Source organism: Mustelus asterias, chromosome 20 (genome assembly GCF_964213995.1).
Source record: "Mustelus asterias chromosome 20, sMusAst1.hap1.1, whole genome shotgun sequence".
Lineage (NCBI taxonomy): Eukaryota > Metazoa > Chordata > Chondrichthyes > Carcharhiniformes > Triakidae > Mustelus > Mustelus asterias.
Genome location: NC_135820.1, coordinates 27,328,219 through 27,343,858, shown reverse-complemented (window position 1 = coordinate 27,343,858; position 15,640 = coordinate 27,328,219). Strand labels below are relative to the sequence as shown.

The 15,640-nt window shown below is 44.2% G+C and overlaps 2 protein-coding genes across 3 annotated transcripts in view; one reads left to right on the top strand and one right to left on the bottom strand.

Annotated features, from left to right (window-relative positions):
* The window catches only part of LOC144508453 (acyl-coenzyme A diphosphatase NUDT19-like), a 424,531-nt gene that overhangs the window by 168,216 nt on the left and 240,675 nt on the right, over window positions 1-15,640 (bottom strand). The gene's annotated exons all lie outside the window — the stretch shown is intronic.
* The window catches only part of ddx27 (DEAD (Asp-Glu-Ala-Asp) box polypeptide 27), a 50,091-nt gene that overhangs the window by 29,317 nt on the left and 5,134 nt on the right, over window positions 1-15,640 (top strand). The window contains exons 10-17 of the mRNA XM_078236365.1: window positions 2,794-2,893; window positions 8,279-8,420; window positions 9,581-9,734; window positions 10,395-10,476; window positions 11,138-11,315; window positions 12,671-12,777; window positions 13,315-13,411; window positions 14,544-14,635. Of these exons, the coding sequence (XP_078092491.1) occupies window positions 2,794-2,893; window positions 8,279-8,420; window positions 9,581-9,734; window positions 10,395-10,476; window positions 11,138-11,315; window positions 12,671-12,777; window positions 13,315-13,411; window positions 14,544-14,635 (952 nt within the window). The remainder of the gene's footprint in view (window positions 1-2,793; window positions 2,894-8,278; window positions 8,421-9,580; window positions 9,735-10,394; window positions 10,477-11,137; window positions 11,316-12,670; window positions 12,778-13,314; window positions 13,412-14,543; window positions 14,636-15,640) is intronic.

Sequence of the window (15,640 nt, the reverse complement as noted above, 5' to 3'; positions counted from 1 at the left end):
CAGCTGCTTGGGGGAATGAGTGAGAACTGAGGACTCTGGGGGATACCAGTGATCCTTAGTCACATTCAAAACCGGAGTGTGTGACTGGCAATGACTCAGAGGTACTAGTCCTGTCACAGAAATCCCTGTTACTGTTCAGCAAAGTTGCTTTCAGGTGTCATGGCCAATGGGGCCTGGCAATATTCTTTACACCTATCAAAGTGGGTCATTGTCATTATTTTGTGAGCTCACCATCAGGGTCTGGTAAATATTAACTGGCTATTGCATAGAGCAGGCAGATATTGTTTGCATGAAAACATACCTGATAAGCACTGGGGACTATTACCTTTTAATAAAAAAGGAAGCATAAGTCTAGGCAACTAAAAAATGATGAAGTCCTTGAGGAGTATAGAGAAAGTAGGAAGGAACAAACGTGGAATTAGGAGGGCTAAAAGGGGCCATGAAATGTCTTTAGCAAACAGGGCCTAGGAGAATTCCAAGGCTTTTTATGCATATATTAGGAGCAAGAGGATAGCTAGAGAAAGAGTAGGCCCACTCAAGGACAATGGAGAGAAATTATGCATGAGGCCACAGGAAGTGGGTGAGATCCTTAATGAGTACTTTGTATCGGTATTCACCAAGGAGAAGGACATGACAGATGTTGAGGTCAGAGTTGGGAAGTGAGCACCCTCGAGAATGTCAGTATATCGAAGGAGAAAATATTGGGTATCCTAAATTGCATTAAGGTAGACAAGTCCCCAGGGCCGGATGGGATCTATCCCAGGTTACTGCGGGAGGCAAGGGGAGAAATAGCTAGGGCCTTAACAGATATCTTCACATCCTCTTTGGCCACAGGCAAGGTTCCAGAGGACTGGAGAGCAGCCAATGTTGTTCCCTTGTTTAAGAAAGGAAGCAGGGATAATCCAGGAAATTATAGGTCGGTGAGCCTGACGTCAGTGGTGGGGAAGCTTTTGGAGAAGATACTGAGGACATTATATGTGCACATTTGGAAGAAAATGGATTAGACGGTGACAGGCAGCATGGTTTTGTACAGGGAAGGTCATGTCTCACCAACTCAATTGAGTTTTTTGAAGAGGTAACAAAAATAATTGATGAGGAAGGGCTGTGGATGTAGTTTATATGGACTTTAGTAAGACATTTGACAAGGTCCCACATGGCAGACTGGTACAAAAACTATAATTACATCGGATTCGGAGTGGACGGGCTGGATAGATACAGAACTGGCTTGGTCATAGAAGACAGAGAGTAGCAGTGGAAAGGTGTTTTTCAGAATGGAGATCTGTAATTAGTGGTGTTCCGCAGGGATCAGTGCTGGGACCTCTGTTGTTTGTAGTATATGTAAATGATCTGGAGGAAAATGTGGGTGGTCTGATCAGTAAGTTTGCAGATGACATGAAGATTGGTGGAGTTGCTGATTGTGCCGGGGATTGTCAGGGGATACCACAGGATATAAATTAGAGACTTGGGTGCAGAAATGGCAGATGGAGTTTAATCGAGATAAATGCAAGGTGATGCATTTTGGAAGATCAAATTTAGGTGTGAATTATACTGTAAATGACAGAACCCTTAGTAACATTAACATCCAGAGGGATCTGAGTGTGCAAGTCCACAGTTCCCTAGAAGTGGCAACACAGGTGGCCAAGGTGATTAAGAAGGCATATTGCATGCTTGCCTTCATCAGCCAGGGCATTGAGTACAAGAGTTGGCAAATCATGTTTCAGCCATATGAAAAAACTATGAAACCATAGTGAGGCCGCCATTGGAGTATTGCATGCAGTTCTAGTCGCCACACTACCAGAAGGACATGGAAGCTTTGGAGAGTGTGCAAAGAAGGTTCATCAAGATGTTGCCTGGTCTCCAGGGCTATGAGGAGAGGTTGAATAAACTTGGATTGTTTTCACTGGAGGCTGAGGGGAGATCTGATAGAGGTTTACAAAATTATGAGAGGCATAGACAGGGTGGATAGTCAGAGGCTTTTTCCCAGGGTGGAAGTGTCAGTTATAAGTGGACACAGGTCTAAGGTGAGAGGGGGAAAGTTTAAGAGAGATGTGTGGGGGAATTTTTTCAGGCAGAGAGTGGTGGGTGTCTGGAACACGTTGCCAGTGGAGGCATCTGGATGGGTAGATGAATAGGGAGGGAATAAAGTGGCACGGACTGAGTACGGGCAGATGGTTTTTTTTTGGTTTAGTTAGGGCATCATGATCGCTATGGGCTTGGAGGGCCGAAGGGCTTGTTCCTGTGCTGTACTTTTCTTTATTCTTTGTTCTGTTTGTGAATTAGTCAGCGTTTCTTTTTTCTTCATTTCATTTAATCTCATTCATCTATTTCGTCATCCTTTTTCACTTTTTCCACTTCTCCACTCCAGGTCTTCTCCTTGCGCTTTCTGAGATTAGGTAGCACAGCGCAGACTAGGAATTGGTGCCTATTGTTTCAGTCCAAATGGCTCCTTTGCATGTTGTCCATACCAAATGAACCCTGTAGCTCTCTATCTGTGCTGTTCATAGAGTAAACTTACACTTGTGTTCCACACTAATTTTCATTTACCCTCCCAGGCTTTTGCTGGTTTTCACAGGCTTGCTATCACCAGTATGTTAAATTCAATTCTTGGCTTTTAAATCCATTCGCCACCAAGCTCCATTCCTATAATCTCTCCAGAACACTGCATTCCTCTGACCAGGGACTTGTGTTCAAATTACCGCAATTGTATTTTAAAAAGGGAAGGTTGACCATATCTCTGAGTGAGGTTACCATTCAGTGCTGTTAACGTTTGTTCCCCACTCTTTCCCTCTGCAGAATGCTGGATGAGTATTTTGAGGAACAAATGAAGGAGATAATTCGTCTCTGCTCCCACCAGCGACAGACAATGCTGTTCTCTGCCACAATGACTGATGAGGTATGTGAGAAGAGTTGAAGAATTTCCACCATTTTGCAGGCTAGATTGAGTCCAAGGTAGTTCATACTTCCAAGGAGTCAAGGCTAACAGTGACCTATAAAGAAAAAGTAAGATAGATTATGAGAGTAAACTAGCTCAGAATATAAAAACAGATAACAAATGTTTCTACAAATATATAAAAAGGAAAAGAGTGGCTACGGTAAACATTGGTCTTTTAGAGGATGAGAGGGCGGATTTAATAATGGGAAATGAGGAAATGGCTGAGGCACTGAACAGATATTTTGTGTGAGTCTTCACAGTGGAAGACAAAAATAACATGCCAAAAATTGATGACAAGAAGGCTATGGCAGGTGAGGACCTAGAAACGATCACTATCACTAAAGAAGCAGTCTTAGGTAAGCTAAAGGTAGACAAGTCTCTGGCTCTGATGGAATTCATCTCGGTACTAAAGGAGATGCTGCGGGAGATAGAAAATGTACTCACGGTAATTTACCAAAATTCGCTGGACTCTGGGGCAGTTCCTGCAGATTGGAAAACAGCAAATGTGACGCCACTGTTTAAAAAAAGGAGGTAGACAAAAGGCGGGTGACTATAGGCTGGTTAGCTTAACTTCTGTAGTAGGGAAAATGCTTGAAGCTATCATCATGGAAGAAATAACACATGGGCGGCACGATAGCACAGTGGTTAGCACTGCTGCTTCACAGCTCCAGGGACCTGGGTTCGATTCCCGGCTTGGGTCACTGTCTGTGTGGAGTTTGCACATTCTCCTCGTGTCTGCGTGGGTTTCCTCCAGGTGCTCAGGTTTCCTCCCACAGTCCAAAGATGTGCGGGTTAGGTTGATTGGCCATGCTAAAATTGCCCCTTAGTGTCCCGAGATGTGTAGGTTAGAGGGGTTAGAGGGATTAGTGGGTAAAATGTGTGGGGATATGGGGGTAGGGCCTGGGTGGGATTGTGGTCGGTGCAGACTCAATGGGCCAGATGGCCTCTTTCTGCACTGTAAGGAATCTATGATACATCTGGATAGAAATTGTCCCATTGGGAAGACACAGCATAGGTTCATGAAAGGCAGGTCACTGGAATTCGTTGAGGGCATTACGAGCACGGTGAATAATGGGGAACCAGTGGATGTGGTGTATCTGAATTTCTAGAAGGCATTCAACAAGGTGCCGCACAAAAGGCTGCTGCATAAGATAAAGATGCACGGCATTACGGGTAATGTATTAGCATGGATAGACGATTTGTTAACAGCGGGCTGGGAGAATCGTGCGTTGGCCAATTTGTGGGATTCCCGTGAGCGTTCGCACCACGCTTGCATCTCCCAGGCCCAGATTTCCGGCGGCCTCTGTGCAGCGCCGGAAATCAGCTGGGAGGCGGGGCTACCATTTAAATAGTATTTAACATACTATTTAAATGCTATTAGCGGGCCTGGGACTGAATTCTCCAGCCCTGCTGGCATCTCCCACCCCACCAGGAGTATTTCACTCCAGCAGAAATTACACTAATGGGGAACTAGGGGTCTGACCCCGCTGTAGTGAAGGGGGGACAATCGGGGCCCCCCAGGGGGTTGGTGCCCCCTGGGCATCAGCACCCTGGCAGTGCCAGCCTCTGCCCCTTGGTAGTGCCCAAGGGGCACCTTGGTACTGTCCACCAGGCACGGGCTGTGCCAAGGGTGCAGGGCCTGCTCAGGACAGGCCTAGGGGGCGATCGATTGGGGGGGGGGTCCCGCTGCCACTCTGCATTGGGATCCAGTTTGGGTTGGAGGGAGGCCAGCGATCAGGGTGGGGGGTTGCCTGCTTGGGGGATCGTCACTGCTGGGAGATCAGGGTGGCTGTGATGGGGAGGGTTCGGGGTTGGCCCTCAAATAAGTGGGGGACTGCGATCAGGCCATGGGGGAGTTGGGGGGCAGCATTGCGGGAATCCCGGGCTGGTCAGCAATTAAGCTGGTGAGCAATCCAGAGGATGACACTTTGGGGCCACTGTGCATGCACAGAGGCCTGCTGGGTTCAGCCCCTCCAGTGGGAATAGGCCCTGCCCCTGAAATTTAATGATATTCATGCTGGTGGTCTCTGCATTGCCCCAAGTGTGGACTCCCACTTGAAAAAAACAGCGTGAATTACTCCAGTTTTCTCGCAAATTCAACAGTTAGAATTTTTTTGGGCGAATCACTCGTGATGTGCCTCAGGGATCAGTGTTGGGACCGCAATAGTTTACAATTTACATAGATGATTTGGAGTTGGGGACCAAGTATAGTGTCTCAAAGTTTGCACATGAGACTAAGATTAGTGATAGAGCAAAGTGTGCAGAGGACACTTAATGCCTGCAAAGGGATATAGATGGTCTGAGTGAGTGCGCGAAGGTCTGGCAGATGGAGTACAATGTTGGTAAATGTGAGGTCATCCATTTTGGTAGAAATAACAGCAAAATGGACTATTACTTAAATGATAAAAAAATTGCAGCATGCTGCTGTGCAGAGGGACCTGGGTGTCCTTGTGCATGAATCACAAAAAGTTGGTTTGCAGGTGCAGCAGGTAATTAAGAAGGCAAATGGAATTTTGTCCTTCATTGCTAGAGGGAAGGAGTTTAAAAACAGGGGGGTTATATTGCAACTGTATAAGGTGCTGGTGAGGCCACACCTGGAGTACTGTGTACAGTTTTGGTCTCCTTACTTTAGAAAGGATAGACTGGCATTGGAGGGGGTGCAGAGGAGATTCACTACATTGATTCCAGAGTTGAGAGGGTTGGCTTATCATAGAATCATAGAAACCCTACAGTGCAGAAGGAGGCCATTCGGCCCATCGAGTCTGCACCGACCACAATCCCACCCAGGCCCTACCCGCTGATCCCTTTTTTTTTAACCCGCTAATCCCTCTAACCTACGCATCCCAGGACTCTATGGGGCAATTTTTTAACCTGGCCAATCAACCTAACCCGCACATCTTTGGACTGTGGGAGGAAACCGGAGCACCCGGAGGAAACCCACGCAGACACGAGGAGAATGTGCAAACTCCACACAGACAGTGACCCAAGCCGGGAATCGAACCCGGGACCCTGGAGCTGTGAAGCAGCAGTGCTAACCACTGTGCTATCGTGCCACCCTTATGAGGAGAGATTGAGTAGATTGGGAATATACTCATTGGAATTTAGAAGAATGACGAGGGGGGGGGATCTTATGGAAACATGTAAAATTATGAAGGGAATAAATAAGATAGAAGTAGGGAGGTTGTTTCCACTGGCAAGTGAAACCAGAACTAGGGAGCATAGCCTCAAAATAAGGGGTAGCAGATTTAAGACTAAGAACTTCTTCACCCAAAGGGTTGCGAATCTGTGGAATTCCCTGCCCAGTGAAGCAGTTGAGGCTATCTCATTGAATGTTTTTAAGGCAAAGATAGATAAATTTTTGAACAGTAAAGGAATTAAGGGTTATGGTGGGTGGGCGGGTAAGTGGAGCTGAGTCCACGAAAAGACCAGCAATGATCTTATTGAATGGCGGAAGCAGGCTCCAGGAGCCAAATGGCCTACTCCTGCTCCTAGTTCTTATGACCTCCAAGGTTAACTGTAGGGAGTGTCCCATCAGCATCCATTGTATAAATTGTGTGGTACCCTGTTCATGGCCATGACACCCTTCCTAAGTAGTGCTGTCAAAATGGGCAGATTATTCCACTATTATCCTACGGAAACATTTGTATAGATTTAGTATTATTTCTTCGCTCTGTTACTCTGTTAACTAATTAACTAAGAATCCAATATGTTTTTTTTCCTGGATCTTTAATCCTGTCTTCTTTGTTACTCCATATAGTGCATAGAGTCATAGAGGTTTACAACATGGAAACAGGCCCTTCGGCCCAACTTGTCCATCCCAACCTTTTTTTTAAACCCCTAAGCTAGTCCCAATTGCCCGCATTTGGTCCATATCCCTCTATACCCATCTTACCCCTGTAACTGTCTAAACACTTTTTTAAAAACTAAATTGTACTGCCTCTACTATCACCTCTGGCAGCTTATTCCAGACTCTTACCATCGTCTGTGTGAAAAAATTGCCCCTCTGGACCCTTTTTGGACCCTTTTGTATCTCTCCCCCCTCACCTTAAACCTATGTCCTCTAGTTTTAGACTCTCCTACCTTTGGGAAAAGATATTGCCTATCTAGCTGATCTATGCCTGTCATTATTTTATAGACCTGTATAAGATCGCCCCTCAGCCTCCGATGCTCCAGAGAAAAAAGTCCCAGCCTCTCCTTATAACTCAAACCATCAAGTCCCAGTAGCATCTTTTCTGCACTCTTTCTAGTTTAATAATACCCTTTCTATAATAGGGTGACCAGAACTGTATACAGTATTCCAAGTGTTGGCCGTACCAATGTCTTGTACAACTTCAACAAGACATCCCAATTTCTATATTCAATATTCTGACCAATGAAACCAAGCATGCTGAATGCCTTCTTCACCGCTCTTAATTCCTCATTCTTCCTATGTCGCCGCACATTTTAACATGTTAAATTTCATTAGGCATCTACATACCCAAACTACAAGTAATCTGAGTTCCTGATGTCTCTTAACCATCATTTTCACAGTTCCTATGTTTCTGTCATCTGCAAATTTTGTGAAAAGTGCCCCAAACTCAAGTACTAATCATTATATTTTTAAAAACCTTGCATTTATATATTGCTTTTCACAACCACCAGACAGCCCAAAGCACTTTGCAGCAAATTTGAAATGGAGTAACCATTGTAATGTTGGAAACATGGCAACCAATCTGTGCACAGCAAGCTCCCACAAGCAGCAATGACAATGACTGGATAATCTGTGTTTTGGAGTTTTGATTGAGGGATAAATATTGGCCAGGCCACTGTAATTATGTATTGAGGAGAGCACTAGTTCCAACACTCACCTCCATTTGGTTGTACATCCAATGGCCACTACCTTTTTTTTTAGCCGACATCCTGCCACTTACCTTTAATCTGTATACCTTAATTTATGAAGCCTCCTTACAACATCTTGTTAAGTGACTTTTGAAAATATGTGCACATGCCATCCACAGCAGTTTCTTTGTCAACTATAAGTTCTTATTTCTTCAAAGAAACTCATGTAATTTTACAAATCTGCCTTTCCTTGCACAAATTCTCGCTGACTGTCTTTGACTGATCCATATTTCTCGAAGTGAGTATTAGTTTAATCCCACATTATGGCTTTGAGAAGCTGACCAATTGCCATTGGTGGTTTGGCTGGTCTGTAGTTAACTGGTTTATCCATTTCTTCCTTATGTTTGTGTGTCTCTTCCAAGGGCTCCTGCTTATTTGGCCACAGGCCTAAATTTAATATTTTCAGAGCAGATTATTAACTCATCCACTCACCCTCTGTTGCTTTTCTTTCTCTATATCTTCCTGTAGGTAAAAGATCTAGCATCGGTGTCACTGAAGAATCCAGTGCGAATCTTTGTGAACAGCAACACTGATGTAGCACCGTTCCTCCGTCAGGAATTCATCCGGATCCGCCCAAACCGTGAAGGGGACAGGGAAGCAATTGTTTCAGGTGAGTCTAAGATGGTCTGAGTTGCAGTGTAGCCAGTACACAACAGATGATGAATGTTCATCAGCTGTTACCATACTTTTTCCCTGACAGATGCTACTGATGTAGGTCACTTGTAATTTTCTGCCTATGTTGTTGCCTTCTGTGGAGGGAGTTGACAACAGCAGCATGTGCACTATGTTACAATCCCATTAGTGATCAATAACTTTTCATTTAAAATAAGTAAAGTTTGAAGTCCCAGTTACCCCATAGGAAAATAAAGCCGCAAGATTCCATGGTTTGAAACAAACAAAATAAAATTTACCATACAGAGTCGGAAGACTAAACCAATCTATCATATCTACCTTAAGCGCTACCATTCAGAATTAACAGGCAAATTGTGGTTGAATGCATCACACTGCACATTAAAAGGTAGATGCGGCCAAGACAGATCCCACAGATTTCTCGGCTGTCAGTGATCACTGGGAGTCACAAAATCTCATGAAAACTCATGAAGGACATCAACTCTACACTTTCAAAGATTTAGCCTCTGAGTTAGGCAAAGGAATCAAAGGTTATCGGGGAATTTGGGTTAGATGGGAATGTGGAATTTGAAACACTAATGAGCCAAGATCTTATTAAGTGGCAGAGCAGGCTCGAGGGTCCGAATGGTTTTTTTATTTTTTGCTCCTATTTTGTATCCTCAAATTCTGGAACAGTTCCTGCAGATTAGAACGTAGTAAATGTCACCCCACCATTTAAGAAGGAAGGGAGGGAGAGAGAAAACGAGTCACTGCAGACCTTTTAGTCTTACATCAGTAGTAAGAAAAATGCTAGACTCTATTCTAAAGGATGTAATAAATAGACACTTGGATCTCTCAACATTATTCAAAGAACAGCCCAATATTTATCCCTCAACCAATGGCACTAAAACAGATTATCTGATTATGACCGCCAATGCTTTGGGAGGTCCTGAGGTAATGAAAAGTACTTACTAAATGCAAGTCCTAGTTTATTTTTTCTCTTGCTTTCTTTCAACAGGAATTTTAGTTAATATGGGGAAGGAGTGACTTGAGGTTATGCATTTAACATGGGGGGAAAGGGCAGTCAAATAAAACAGTGACTTCTGTGCTGGATCTGAGGATTTGCATTTGGAGTAATAGTTTTTTTGCCTCCTCCTGTAGCTCTTTTGACTCGTACATTCCAGGATCACGTCATGCTGTTCACACAGACTAAGAAACAGGCTCATCGAATGCACATCCTCCTGGGGCTGATGGGACTGAAGGTTGGCGAGCTGCATGGTGACCTCTCTCAAACCCAACGATTGGAGGCCCTCAGGTAAGGGCAACCATTTGAAAAGTTGATATAAGATACATAACTCACCCCGCGTCAGTAAAGACACTGAACATTAGGGTAAGCCACATAGAACCAAAATTTAATATCTGTTCTGAGCAAACTTAGCTGAAGCTTCTCTTGAAACATATTGACCTCAGTGCCCCTTGGTTAGGTTACATAAATCAGCCTAGATTCCATCCTATTGAAGATTATCCATTCCACCGCTAAGAAGTACACGTACCTAGATGTCAAACGGAGGGAGGATCGGGTTTGCCCTTGATGTCTTCTGCACAGGAATAGTCTGGATGTGCACTTGATGAATGATTAAGGTATGAAGGGTTGCTAGTACCCCTGGAATCTTACCTCAAAAAGGCATTGGTGCCTCAGGTGAGGAATGTGAGTAGCAGATGTTCCTAATTTTAACCAATTTTACAACACTATTATTGAACACTTCATGCACTTTGCACTTGATCCTGGCTCCTGATTCAAATTATATTAAGCTTCAGCTTTTTTAACTCTTCTCCCCAAAGAGGATTTTGTACCAGGAATTCTGACCTCTTGATAAACATGGTTACTTTCTGGGGAGTATTTCACTGCTGAAATACAGTAGTAAATATTAGGCTGTTATTGGCTTATTCCTTGCTTTTGTATTCATGGTGACAGGCGCTTTAAGGATGAACAAATCGATATTCTTGTAGCCACAGATGTTGCTGCCAGAGGACTGGACATTGATGGGGTCAAAACGGTAAGTGACTCAATAATTGTGTAGAGGGTGAGTCGATAGGGAATTGCTGAGTTACGTAGAGGGATAGTTGCTGGTGATGTATTCTGTGCTTATGTAATTCCTTGTCTGGTTTTCTAAAAGCACTTTTATACCAATAGAGTATAGTCAACAATAGGCACAGTGTTGCCACATACTGGGCCTGTCCTTACAGCTACAGGACTAAATTCTCAACAGTCATGTGTGCTGCTATTATGTCTTCCCTTCCATTAAACTAACAGTGCTGCATTGCCAACTTTAGTGTTGGTACTCTGGCCTCCTGTCAGCTTTGATTAGTAGTGGGGCCACCAGCTAAATTAAAGCATAGGATTGTGCACCCATGGAGAGTCTCAGTTAGAGCTGTGGCTCCTATTTAAAACTACCCAAAAGGAGTTGGCTCACCTTTGTGATCTAGTAAAGATCTCACCAGGACTGCATCATAGTTGGGACTTGTACAGAAGGATGCTGTTGAGGTGGGTGGTGAAATTCTGATGATGCGAGAGATTTTGTTCCAGTGAGAATGATTATAACTTAAAAGCTATGAAAAACTGATCTAGAGATGATGAGGCATGAGCACGTCCAGTCCTTAAATGCTATTATATATTGGTTGGAATCAGTAAGAGTGTCTTTGTTCCTTTTGAGCTAGGTGATCAACTTCACAATGCCCAATACTGTCAAACACTATGTGCACAGAGTAGGCCGCACAGCACGAGCAGGCCGCAGCGGACGATCTGTCTCCCTGGTTGGAGAAACGGAAAGGAAAATGTTGAAAGAGATTGTGAGGAAAGCCAAAACTGAAGTGAAAGCTCGTGTCATTCCACAAGGTGAGAGCTGATGGGGAAACTGTTCTTGAATTGGCTGTAAAGCTGCTGACCCATTGCAATGAGAACCTCTGGATTGCTTGCTTGCACTTGCCCCTGATCATTATCCAGTTACTTCTGCTGGAAGGATATTTGTGGGGAATATCCATTAAGAAATAGGTTTAGTTCCAATGGCTTCTTAGTGACAAACCTGCTGACCCCTCACTGTCTAACATCATACATGAAGAATGATCTCTTGGATAAGGTGTTGAATGGTAGATGGTGCTAGTGAAAAGTCAGAGCTCAGCCAGATTTGGTGCTCACAGGAGAGATGGGGATAGATTGTGCTGCTGGCATCAACAGAGAGCTGAATGGGCCCAGATGTTGTAATTTCTTTTGACTCTAAGTTTGCGAGAGAGGAAAGTAATTTTAAGATAATGGCCCTCCATCTCCACTGTAGGTTACCAACAAAGCTATCTCTCTCCATAGCTTTTGCAGAGCAAGATTCGTCATCTATATCCTTGTTAGAAATCAAGTTATGATTGCCCTCGTCCTTCTGTTTAAACAAGAATCTTATCAGTGAACCTGACTCGCTAATGACTCTCCCTTCATATTAAAACAACTCCTTCACACTCGGTAATTCCCCAAAACCATTCTTCTTCACTATCTGTTCCACCTTAATTTAAAAAATGAAACAAAATTGGCAGGTTTGTCCTTTGTCTTTGTGGAGTTTATTACAGTGGTCTCAATGCCCCTGTGAGCTAAAGAGGGGGTTAAGAAAGGACAGAGTTGCTGCTGCAAACTGTGTTGATGTTGGCTGAGGGCAGCATTGGGCTAGGCAGCGTCTCATAGCTGAAATAACTTCAATGGGGCGGCACGGGTGGCACAGTGGTCAGCACTGCTGCCTCACAGCGCCAGGAACACAGGTTCAATTCCCAGCTTGGGTCACTGTCTGTGTGGAGTTTGCATGTTCTCCCCGTGTCTGCGTGGGTTTTTTCCGGGTGCTCCGGTTTCCCCCCACAGTCTGAAAGACGTGCTGGTTAAGTGCATTAACCCGAACAGACACTGGAGTGTGGTGACTAGGGGAATTTCACAGCAACTTCATTGCAGTGTTGATGTAAGCCTTACTTGTGACTAATAAATAAAAGCTTTACTTTACTTTAGACTTCTATTTTTCAGGCTCATAATGGTAAAATTGCTCCTTGAAGCAATTGGAAATGAAAGAGGGCTGGTGATTTACTGCATCCCAGAAAAATAATACCTCCAGGAAAGTGGAGGTGATAGGAATGGTACATGGATTGTTGGGGTATCCCAGTGATATTTACGTAACCTTTTCTGTAAGTGACCTTCTGCTGATGCCCTGGCTCATGTCTTCACAGAGGTGGTGCTGAAGTTCCGAGACAAGATTGAGAAACTGGAAAAGGACATTTATGCTGTGTTGCAACTAGAAAAGGAGGAGAAAATGCTGCAGCGATCAGAGGCTCAAGTACGTTGCATGCTCCCTACACTATTATCCCACTTTATAGCTTGTGGCTCACTTTCAACAATGAAGTATTGAGGGTGGCCCACAGGGTGACCAAACACTGGAACATTCATCACAGCGCATCAGTGGGTAATCGCTTCTACAAGAGCTGACGCTAACATGTTAAAAATTTGTTTTTTAAAAATAAATGTCGCAGTTAAGTTACCGTGAATTTCCTGCTTAATGATTTCCCTACTGGAACTGATTCTACCTCTGATGCACTGAGTTAAAGGGGAGTCAGTGCAAAATGTCATTACCTTGCACTGGTTATGATTAAATGTCAGGAAGTGGATCAACAAGTGGGAGTATTTCTGTCTCCCAATTTTTGCTCCCAATGTCCCAAATTACTATTGAACCCAGTGGCTTAGTTTGTTACTGTGCTGTAAGTGGAGTGGGATGGAGAGAGATAGCTTTGTTGGTAACCTACAGTGGAGATGGAGGGCCATTATCTGTGACACTGCAGTTAGCAAGTATGTATTTTGATTTACTTTTTTGCCACAGATTAAAACTGCTGTAAACAAGCTACAGAAGGAGAATAAAGAGACAAGACCAGAACGTAGCTGGTTTCAAACCAGAGAGGAGCGGAAAAAAGAGAACGGTGAGCTTCATTCTGGGCAACTCTCTAGGAGCATGTAGGCATAGTATGGAAATGTCTAGTTTGTGCTATGATAAATTACTGTCTATGATGCCAGGAGAGGGGCTATCACAAGATGAATGTCTAACTCATTTGTATGACCATCCACTATTGTGACACAAGTGTGTACTTGTTCGTTTAAATAGGTAAATGTGTCTTTAAAATAATAGCCTGGGAAATGTTAGATGCGTAATGCTTCCGTGAACAAATACTACAAACAATAATAGAGACTGCTTTTGGCAACTCCTCAGGCTGAATAGCATTCTTGCACCAGTGGTGATGTAGTGCTGCCATCTCTGGACAAAGTATAATTATGGCCGGGATTCTCCCTGTAGCAAGGTTGTTGCGAGTCTCCCAGATGCTTTTTTTTTGAGCGATTATCATATTGAAATCAATATTTCAATATGGTTACCAGGCCTGGGACGGTATTCTCCGGGCCCGCAAACGTCATCTCCCCCTACCCCCACCAACCTCTACTGGGAGTGGTTCTTCCATTGGGGTTTACAACTGCTCCCTACTAACGGGGAACAGAAGTCCTCACCCTGCTGCTGGGGACAGAGGCCATTGAAGCCTCCCAGGAGGTTGGGGACGGGGAGGTGTCCTTGGGCAGTGCCAAGGGGGTGGGGCCTATTGGGGTGGGGTGGGGGAACGACTGCCACGCTGCAATCGGGATCGGTGGGGCAGGGAGGGAAAAGGTGATCAGGGCTGGGCTGCCCAGCAATCGGGAGGTCAGTAATAGGAGGCCACTGCAGTTGCGCCGAGCTCCACTCTCACAGATCAGCGCATATGCAGTGGCCCACACAGCGCTATGCTGCCGGCCTCATATGCGGGAATAGGACCCGCCCAGCACTTAACAGAGTAAATCCAGCTGAGGCACGCTTCATTGCTTAGAGTGTTGGAGATTCACTCTGGTAAGTGTGACGAAGAAACAGGCGGGAAATACTCCTTAGATTTAGATTTTTTGGGGAGAATCCCGGCCAATATCTTTACAGGCTTATATCGGCAGCTCCCATCTGAACATTGAAATTGGCTGTGGTAAAAGTTGACAGGAATATTTAAGATGATAGATGTGTTCAATGCAATTTTTTTAATGCAGTTGCAAAGGCTCTGCAGGAGTTCGAAGTTGAATTGAGAGGCAAAAAGAGAAAATTGTTCATGGAAAATATTAAGAAAAAAGGAGAGATGACGGTGAGTATCAGTCAGTATTTTGGGGAATTTAATGTACTCCGGTATTAAATTATTCAGGAGTGTTATCCTTGTTGATAAAACATGCAAAGAATGTGGAAGTTTAAACCTTCCTAACGGCTGACTAAAGATAAATGTGGTGAAGTATAACTCTGGAGTACAGTATTGGTGGGGACAGGCCTGTCTCTATATAACACTGGAGTACAGCTCTGGTGGGGGCGAGTCTGTCACCATATGACACTGGGATACATTACTGATGGGGATGGGTCTGTCACTGTATAACACTGGGGTACAGTATTGGTGGGGACAGGTCTGTCACTGTATAACACCAGGTTATAGTATTGTTGGGGATAGGCCTGTCTCTGTATAACACTGGGGTACAGTCCTGGTGGGGGCGGGACTGTCACTGTATAACACTGAGAGAACACAGTTTGAAATCATGAAATCACGGAACGAGTTGCAAAGCGAGCAAGGGCGATGCTCGAGGATGAACCGAACCAGTAGGACTGGTGGGGACTGGTCCTAGCTTTGCAGTCTAGGACATCCTAGGTTTAATCCCAGATCTCTGCTGAGGTATCTAATCTCAAACAGAACAGAACATGGTTATGTTCAATTGCCTCGGTACTTTTGGGATTGAAAGGATAGTAAAAAATCAGCGAAGGCTCCCACTCCTGATCATTATTCAGTGAATCTTATTGGGAGTGTGTGTGTGTATTGATGTTGGGTATTAATCTTAGTTATTCCCAGCGCAAGGCTCGTTGGGATGAAAAATAGCGAAATGAGATTAAGCCATCTCACTTGTGTCAATCAATCACTATAAAATTAACAGAAGATCAACACCAATGAAGAAAAGAGGATTTTGTATTACTAGAGCATTGGAGTGAGTACTGGGGATGCCTTCAGCTAATCTTCTATTGTAGAGAAGGCCAATAGAGTCGAGTATTTGTTCTAGATATATCTAAGGAATGAGGAAATTAGCAACACGTATGTAATGGAAATGTAGAATTT